This window comes from Hypanus sabinus, chromosome 20 (genome assembly GCF_030144855.1).
Source record: "Hypanus sabinus isolate sHypSab1 chromosome 20, sHypSab1.hap1, whole genome shotgun sequence".
NCBI lineage: Eukaryota > Metazoa > Chordata > Chondrichthyes > Myliobatiformes > Dasyatidae > Hypanus > Hypanus sabinus.
Window position 1 is genome coordinate 53,203,954 of NC_082725.1, and position 8,965 is coordinate 53,212,918.

Below are 8,965 nucleotides of genomic sequence, written 5' to 3' on the forward strand. Positions count from 1 at the left end.
TGCAGGATTAATTTGATTAATTTGCACTAATTTATTTGATGCCAGCTGTAGAAAAATTGGCAGCTAGCTCCGTGCACTTAAAAAAAACACTTCAATAAAATGAATTAGACATGAGTTCCTTATGAATGACAGTTCTTACTAAACATCTGAGCTTTATTAACAGCTAAAACATTAGTGGGGTTGCTGGATCATTCAAGATGAAAGGAAGATGTAAAATTGGTAACCACGAGTGGCATGAGAAAAAAAAATATTGGTGTGGCAAGCCCCAGGTACACAATGATGAGGGGAAGGGGAAGGGCTGGTTTTAAAAATGCTGCTTGTGAACAAAGATGAGAAAATCTGCAGATGCTGGAAAGATGGGATCTCCTCTCCAATCAAGAGTCCTCCTTCTTCAGCTCTCTGCCTTTTCCACCTATCACCTCGCAGCTTTTCACTTCACCCACCCACCTGGCTTCAACTACCTTGTACTCCTTACCTCCCCCCACCCACCTTTTACCCTGGCTTCTTCCACCTTCTTTTCCAGTCCTGATGAAGGGTGTCAGCCCGAGATGTTAACTGTGTGCTGCCTGGCCTGCTAAGTTCCTCCAGCATTTTGTGTGTATGTTGATAAAATTGGTTGCCAGACACGGTCCTGGGCTGACACATGATACCATTGATGTCAATGGAACAATGGCAGGAGCTGACCACAATTCTGTAACCATGAAATAACGTGAATATCTGCAAAATTCTTTGCCGTCAGCTGTCATTAGTGATGTTAAGATCTGAAATTTCTTTTTTGCAGCTCAGCTTGATTTTCCCGATTATCTACTGCATGTGCAGCTTGTTTCTGGTGGTGACTCCTCTCTTCAGCGACACCATAAACTCCCTGGTTGGAATTGCAGTCGCACTCTCTGGAGCTCCAGTCTACTTCTTTTGTGTTTATCTCCCACCTGAAAAGCAACCCAAGTGCTTAGAAAAGCTGTTACGTAAGTAATATGCAGAAAATATAATATTTTTCTTTCTCTGATAGGAAGTCTTAATGTGTTCTTTGCCTATCTCAATCTAATAATTTCTCCTGTGCTCTGCAGAGTCTCTGTCCCTGTTTTTTTGGACAAAATTATTATCGTAGTATCTTGGGCAAGCCGTGGAGCAGTGCCTTTTCTGAACTGGAGTTCATCCACACTTCTGTTGCTGGCCGAACCCCTTTCTCCAGTCACTCACCAATACCTCAGCTGACACTGACTCGATGTTATAAGTCCCATGACGAATGAGATCCGTAAACTTGGAGTATTATGTTCAGTTCTAGTTGCCTGTTATAGGAAGGATGTGGAAGCTTTAGAAGGTACAGAACCAGAGTGATGCCGGAATTAGAGAGCATGTCCAATGAGGAGAGGCTGAGTGAGCTAGGGCTCGTCTCTTTGGAGTGAAGAAGGATTAAAGGTGACTTAGAAATGTGCAAGATAAGAGGCGCATATCACATGGACAGAAACTTTTTCCCAGAGCCAAAATGACTAATTTAATGAAAAGTAGAGGGAGAGTGTCAGAGGCAAGTTTTTTTATATAGAGGATGTTAAGTGCATGAGTGAAGGTAGAGATGGATTCAACAGGGAGATTTAGAGGCTCTTAGATGAGCACATGGATGGAGAAAAAACGGAGCCTATGTTGGAGGGAAGTGTTAGATTGATCTTGGAGTAGTTTAAAAGGTCGGTACCACATCATGGGCTGAACAACCAGTACTGTTCAATGTTCTGTGTATTATGTTAACCTCCAACCCTAGTCTCCAGACTGTAATCACTCCACCAGTGCTTTTTGCATACAAACCTCTGGGAATCCTTAAGTCTTGTTCACCCTCTCAGCTTTAAAATGAATTTTAAAATATACTTTAATGAAGTGTCTGTCACTCATCCTGACAAGCCTTTATGTTACCCTGGGTGTAGCTTAGTTTTGTGATACATTTGTGAAGGGCCTTTACTATTTAAACATGTTAGAGGGTGTTCAGCCCATTTTATAAAGATTACTATAACGAAGTGATTAATAACGATACAGTATATATGAAGGAAAAGAAAATAAAGAAAAGGCGCCAACTTATCAAAGTCCAAACCACTTCATGCACAACCGTTGGAGCTCAATTACTGAAGCCTTCTGGCCACCATTCGATCCCCTCCGGACTCCTCGACTCGCAGCTCAGGACCACCCGAAGTGGTCAACCAAGCACATCTAGCTTCATCAACTCTCCTCGGGGTACCTCCTGGCCTTGGACCCCTGCTTGGGGTCTGTTCCTCGCCCAGTTTACAGCATCGCGTCCTCTCTCTCTCACCCCCTCGTGCCGATCTCCCCAAAGGCCCGCCAACGATAGCTTACAGACTCGGAAGAAAAAACAACATTAATCCCAATTCTCGTTATCAGTAAATTTTAACCCAAACAAGCTTCCAGCACTCTCTCGCAATAAAGAAGCATTCTTACTTTTAACAAAACAAAGAAGCCATTTTGATTACATACACAGTAACAAAGAAAAAGAAGAAATCCCCTTTACATTGCTATTTAATCTCTTCAAGCAAATACTGCATTTTGTGGTTTCTACTTGGTCCCTGAGCTATTGCAAAGCTACACGTATATTATGTGGTTATCTATATCTAATTGTGTTCCATCAGGCATGGGAGTGGCTCACTCAATTAGAGGGCTTTATCGTGAGCATTGTGATTGAGTTACAAACTAGTTAATGAAAGAGCAGGCATCCATGCGACAGATGAACAAAATATAGGCACCAATTTATGAACACTGCTTCTGAAAATTTCAAGCTACAGATACTTCCAACTGTGCTCTTGCAAGTGAAAGTAATTGACTGCACTGTATTGGCCTGGCTTGGAAATTAGTTGAAGGGCAAGGTCAGTAATAGAAATTAACTCGGAATTATAGGATTGTGATTCACTCTGTCTTCTGAGGGTATGTTGGAAACATTTCACTTAGAAATGATGGAGGGAACTACTTATTCAAGTTTGACGAAGAGACGAAGTGTAGGTCATTGCAAACGGTGTAGATTTGAGCATTAAGGTATGAAAGGTTGAGTGAATGGGCAACAGGTTCAGTGTATGCCAGTAGCTGATACAGTAGCATAGTGCTACTACTCTTGGAGTTCAATTCTAATGTCACCTGTCCATCCTCCCCATGGAATGTGTGTGTTTGCTCCGGGTGCTCCAGTCCCGAGATGTACCAGTTAATAGGTTAATTGGTCATTGTAAATTGTCTTGTGATTAGGCTCGGGTTAAATTGGGGGATGCGGTGAGGCGCAGCTTGAAGGACCAGAATTGGCTGATTCTGCGCTGTATGTCAATAAACAAATAAATAAATGTGAGATCTCGCAATTTGAAGACAAAATGATCAAACAGGGAATTTCTAAATAATGGAGAACTAGAAGCACAGGGATCAAAAGGGACTTGCTGCTCCTAATCATTGAAGTGTATGGACCAATGGAGAAAATGAACAGAAATGCTAATAACACTTGTGATTCATATCCTGATCACTGGACTGCAGGAGATATAAAAGTCCTGGTTGGACCACACCTATGTGAACACTGTTATGTGCAGCCTTTGGACAATAGTGTTTATTTTGGGGAGTGTCACATTCAAACTTGGTGAGGTGCCTTTATCATTGTATGTTTGAGAGAGTCATGAAGCTGTAGTTCACCATTACTCTATCTATGCCATAGCCTCGAACTGCCAGAGTGCTCCTTTAGCAATGAGAATCCTTCACATATTTGGAAAGCAAAACAAGAGAATTTGGAATTACAAAAAGAAGTATACCAGCTCAAGAACATAATTATGACTTAATGCTTGGGATTTTGTTCGAAGTGAATCATAAAAGATCAACATATGCTGAATCATCATGTAGTGGATATCAATTGTTATAAACAGAGGCTAGTAACATGCTCAATTACCTTAGTAAATATAGTACATTCAATCAGCATTGTCTGAAATTACTATTGCATGTCAGGACAATGGACAAGTGCTGAAACCCCCAAAGGTATCCAAATGGGAACTCGTATTTGCCAAGAGATCAGTTGCTAGACAACACTTGAAATTCAAAGATGCTTTCAAAAGAGGCTGTTTATGAGTGGCATTGATCACAGCATATTGGGGAAAAAAAATCTGATGAAAAAGCCAATAAGAAGTTACAGATAGGTGAAGATGACTATGCCCAACAAACAGGTGAAGCATTCATGTACCCACAACCCTCTTAATAAGAAACACGTCCAACACGCTGGAGGAACTCAGCAGGTCGGGCAGCATCCGTGGAAACGAGCAGTCAATGTTTTGGGCCGAGACCCTTCGTCAGGACTGAAGAGGGAGGGGGCAGGGACCCTATGAAGAATGTGGGGGGGAGGGTGGGAAGGAGAAGGCCGGTAGGTGCCAGGTGAAAAACCAGTCAGAGGAAAGATCAAGGGTGGGGGAGGGGAAGCAGGGAGGGGATAGGCAGGAGAGGTGAAGAAGGAATGTAAGGGGAAAGCACTGTGGGTAGCTGAAGGAGGCTGAACCATGAGGAAGGTGATAGGCAGCTGGAGGAGGAGACAGAGTGAAAGTGGGATGGGGGAAAGGTGGGGGGGGGGGGATTACCGGAAGTTGGAGAATTCAGTGTTCATGCCAAGGGGCTGGAGACTACCCAGACGTTAGATGAGGTGTTGCTCCTCCGACTTGAGTTTGGCCTCATCGTGGCAGTAGAGGAGGCCATGAATGGACATATCCGAATGGGAATGTGAAGCAGAGTTGAAGTGGGTGGCAACTGGGAGATCCTGTCTGTTGTGGTGGGTGGAGCGGAGCTGCTCAACGAAGCGGTCTCCCAATCTGCATCGGGTCTCGCCGATGTAGAGGAGGCTGCACTGGATGCAATAGATGACCCCAACAGACTCACAAGTGAAGTGTTGCCTCACCTGGAAGGACTGTTTGGGGCCCTGAATGGTGGTAAGAGAGGAGGTGTAGGGACAGGTGTAACACTTACGCTTGCAGGGGTAAGTGCCAAGTGGGAGATCCATGGGGAGGGACGTGTAGACCAGGAAGTCTTAATAAGTATTAATAAGAAGCAAGATGGCAGAAACTAGAAGCAAAATCCTGCAGATGTTGAAAATCCAAAGTAAAAGACAAAATGTCAGAATCACTCAGCAGGCCAATGCATTAATTTGAGGAAAGGTGGGGAAAGGCAGGAGTAAGAAATGAGGCCATAGCTCTCCTCTGATCTTACTGAATGGTGGAACTGGTTAAAGCTTAAATACCTGTTCCCCTACTTAAATTGGCATAGCTCCTCCAGTCTCCTGGTGAAAATATCCCCTCTTTTTGTTACTTAAATGTGAGTCTGATCCATTTTTATTTGAATTGGATGTGGGAGATTTATTTTTTCTCAATAATTGTCTAAAAAGAATTATAATGAAATAAAAGCCCAAGTATTGGAAATAATATGATCAGGTTACATCTCTGAAGAGAGAAATTGAATTATAGTTTTAGGTAAATGAGAAATTCGGTCCAATTAGTTTCTTCTAATTGTGTATGTTTTCCTGCACAGCAATATGAAGGTTCATTATTTAATGACTAGTTACTTTACCGTGCGATTAAATACTTGTATTAAAAAGTGTTACAAACAAGACAAGAGTGTGTTGCTTATTAAAAAATGTTGTTTCTTGAACTTTTTTTCCCCCCAGGTATCATTTCTTTGTACGCGCAGAAGTTGGCTCTGTGCTGTCTAACAGAAAATGAGTTTGAAGAGAAAGATGTTTAACAAGAAACAACCAAAGAACTGTCCAGAACTGTGGCACCAGAAGTTGTTTACACAAATGCCAATCTTTCACACTATTAAAACTTTGAATCCTGCCTTCTTGATTATCAAAATGCTGGAGTCTCCTCTATTTTCAAAGGATTGAATATTTCTCTTTTAGAAAAACAGTGTTAATTTTAAAAAGATGCATTATTTTCCTGCTTCCTTTTAAAAATAATAGTTTTGTTGCAAATGTTGGTGCTTGTGTTTGTCAATGCCCACTTTCATTCTGTGATGGAGAGTGTTAATTTAGGTAACTTTCTGCTCTCTTTTGAGCCATTGTGACATGTCGCAGGAGATGTTTTTAATTTATTAACTTCCTGTGATGTGGATGTTGTCAGCATGTATTGCTCAAAGTCTTACTGCCAGTGAGAAGGTGGTGATGACCCCCCCCCCCCCACCCCCTTCTGGTGAAAGTACTCCCACAAGGCTGTTGGGGAGCAAGTTCCAGATTTAGACCCAGAAGTGATAAAGGACCAGCGCTATATTTCCAAGTTCACCTCCAAGGTAGATGTTCATCCACCTTGCCAATTGTCATGTATAGATTCCATGGAGGACAACATGATCTGTTGTCATAAGCTCTGGTATAACCGCTCCTGCACTTTTTAACATTGCACTCCTTGTCTAACATTGAGCTCCTTCAGTTTATTTTGTAGCAACTCCCTTAAGTACTATCATTACTAATTCAAGAATCCCTTAGAAATTCACTTATTTTTTTACAGAAAGGCAAACTCATGGCAAGCAGTTTTCCTTGTTCAAGATGCATGATTTTTCCCATGAAGAAATTAAGCCTGGAGTGAATCTTTCCAGGTGCTGACACTGCATCAATCCCCACCACAACCTCCTGAAACCTTTGTTGTGTAATTGCCTCTGTTAGAAGTGCCAGAGCAGATAATTTATGAAATAGCAGAAAAATTTGGTCAGTCAACATTCAATCAATCAAATTCCAGAGAACTAGAAGTCCATAACTATGATGTGTTTAATGCATTCCAATTAAATGTGCAATTCTGTTTTGTTAATAATTGAAGAAACAATAGAAAAATCTGTGGAAAAAATAGAAAAAGATTTTAAGGTTAAAATTTGTAAGCAAAATTAAATGTTTTAAAATTCTGCCACATACAAGGGTTTGATCCTGTTTTTACCTTTAACATGTACATGTAGACTTGCCAGCAGGATTCACTGGAGCTAATGAGATAAGGAAGGTTTGTTGCCTTTTTCTTGGTTGTGTAGACTGACAATGGTTGGTTAATTTTACAGTTAATTATGCACAGTTACTGGGGTTAAATTGAAGAACATAAATATGTGTAGAACCATCATCCTTCACTAACTGGAATCTGTTGTTATTATCTGGCTTTAGTTGGGGAAAGATTACATTAGTTTGTTTGATTGAACTTTCTTTCACCCATTCTTTAAATAGAGTGCTTTCTAAGTAAATCATGTCTATTAGCAGTACTGTTGCTATTTTCTGTGAGTCTGAACTCCTTTCCTGACACAGCCATGTTTCTTCAATAGAGGGACTTTTTTTCAGCTCTGTTCCAGTGACAATCAGCACGACAAGGGCCTGCTGATGTTGTACTATGACGATACCTATTTATTGTCACATCATAACAAAATATACAAATACTATTTGTCACATCCAACTTTGCATATGATGTTCAGATGTCCTTTGCAAACAAAGCCCAAGTAGCAATGGACTACTTCAGCCTAGTTTAGTGAGCCTTGACTCTTGAACCTCAGATTTATTGACTCATAAACAAGATGAGCAATTACATAATTCCTTGAGGACGTTGTTGCTATGTTTCTCTAAGCTGTTCACAGATTTGTGCATCTGCTATGATGTTCATGCCGCAGATATTCAGCCTGCTATTCAGTATGAATTCTTACTCCTGGAGAGTTATGCCAAGAAGTCTTTGGACCAGGCAGGCTGTCACATTGCAAATGCGCAGCTGACGTACAGTGGAGAAATAACTATCATCTATTTTGTTATTGAGGTATTGCTGTGATACACTACCTGTTTCCCCCCGCCCCCTTCCCCAGTCACTCCACTACTCTCTACACTACCTCTAATTCCCGTAGAAGTAGTGATGTTGGAAGATGGCATTGGTGGTTGTCCCGTTGATGCCACCTCGGTTAAATCAAGATTTTGGTTTCACAGAGCAACTTTCATGATACTTGTCTCACTGTAAGTTCAATTAAACCACAAGGTCTTTGAAGATGGTTTGATTCACCTGCCCTATCAACAGCAGTAAGGTAGGGAAGACCGGGAGTATTAAGTCTGATTTCATTGGCTTCTGGTCAATTAGGATATCTCTCAGCTGATGACAAGCTGCACACATACTAACATATGTTTGGGGGATTGAGTGTAACTGGTGTTTACAATATACAGCAGGGATTCCTAACTTGGTTGTAGGTAACTTTGCATGGTCTCTCTTGTATTCTACTTTATCCAAAATCTAATGCGTAAATCATTTGCAGTTTATAAGGTTCAAACACTGGTTGGAAACTTATTGCCTGTAATTGTCTTATTGTTTGTTATAAAGTTGTATTTTTTGTAAAGTCTTACCAGTTTATGGATGATTATAAAATGTTTTTGATGAGTTTGGTGTACAGATCATTTTTATAGACATACAAATTCTAGAATAATTCAGTTCCATAATATGCAGAGCATAGAAATACTACAAATATTCATTAAAATGGTTATTTTTTTACTGAGATATAGCATGGAATAGACCCTTCCAGCCTTTTGAGTCACACAGCCAAGCAATTATGCAATTTTAATCCTGGCCTAGTTGTGTGACAATTTACAATGATCAATTAACCTTCCAACCGGTAGGTCTTTGAACTGTGGGATGAAACCGGAGTACCCGGAGAAAACTCACACGGAGAGCGTACAAACTCATTACAGACACAGCGGCTGGAATTGAACTCTGGTTGCCTGTACTATAAACCACTACACTACCATGCCACCTCACAGCTGGTATAGTCTTAAATCTTAATTTTTTACTCTGTCTTATATGTCCTTTCAGAAGTATGAATGTGGAATATCTTCTTTCTTGTAACAATTTGCAATTGCTGCAACCAAAATATTAGAGTAATGCAATGGGTTCAGAATTGTTTCTATTATTAACTGCTGCTTGAAGGATGGTGATTGCAGAGATGGTGATTATCCTCTCAAATACCTGAATAG

The 8,965-nt window shown here is 40.8% G+C and overlaps 1 protein-coding gene across 3 annotated transcripts in view; it reads left to right on the top strand.

The window, feature by feature from the left end:
* si:dkeyp-120h9.1 (Y+L amino acid transporter 2-like) overlaps positions 1 to 8,375 on the top strand; it is a 67,571-nt gene extending 59,196 nt beyond the window's left edge. For all 3 annotated transcript variants that reach the window (XM_059945520.1, XM_059945521.1, XM_059945522.1), the window contains 2 exons: positions 782 to 965; positions 5,666 to 8,375. In XM_059945520.1, coding sequence (XP_059801503.1) covers positions 782 to 965; positions 5,666 to 5,742 — 261 coding nt within the window. In that variant the 3' untranslated portion in view covers positions 5,743 to 8,375. The remainder of the gene's footprint in view (positions 1 to 781; positions 966 to 5,665) is intronic.
* The last annotated feature ends 590 nt before the right edge of the window (positions 8,376 to 8,965 follow it).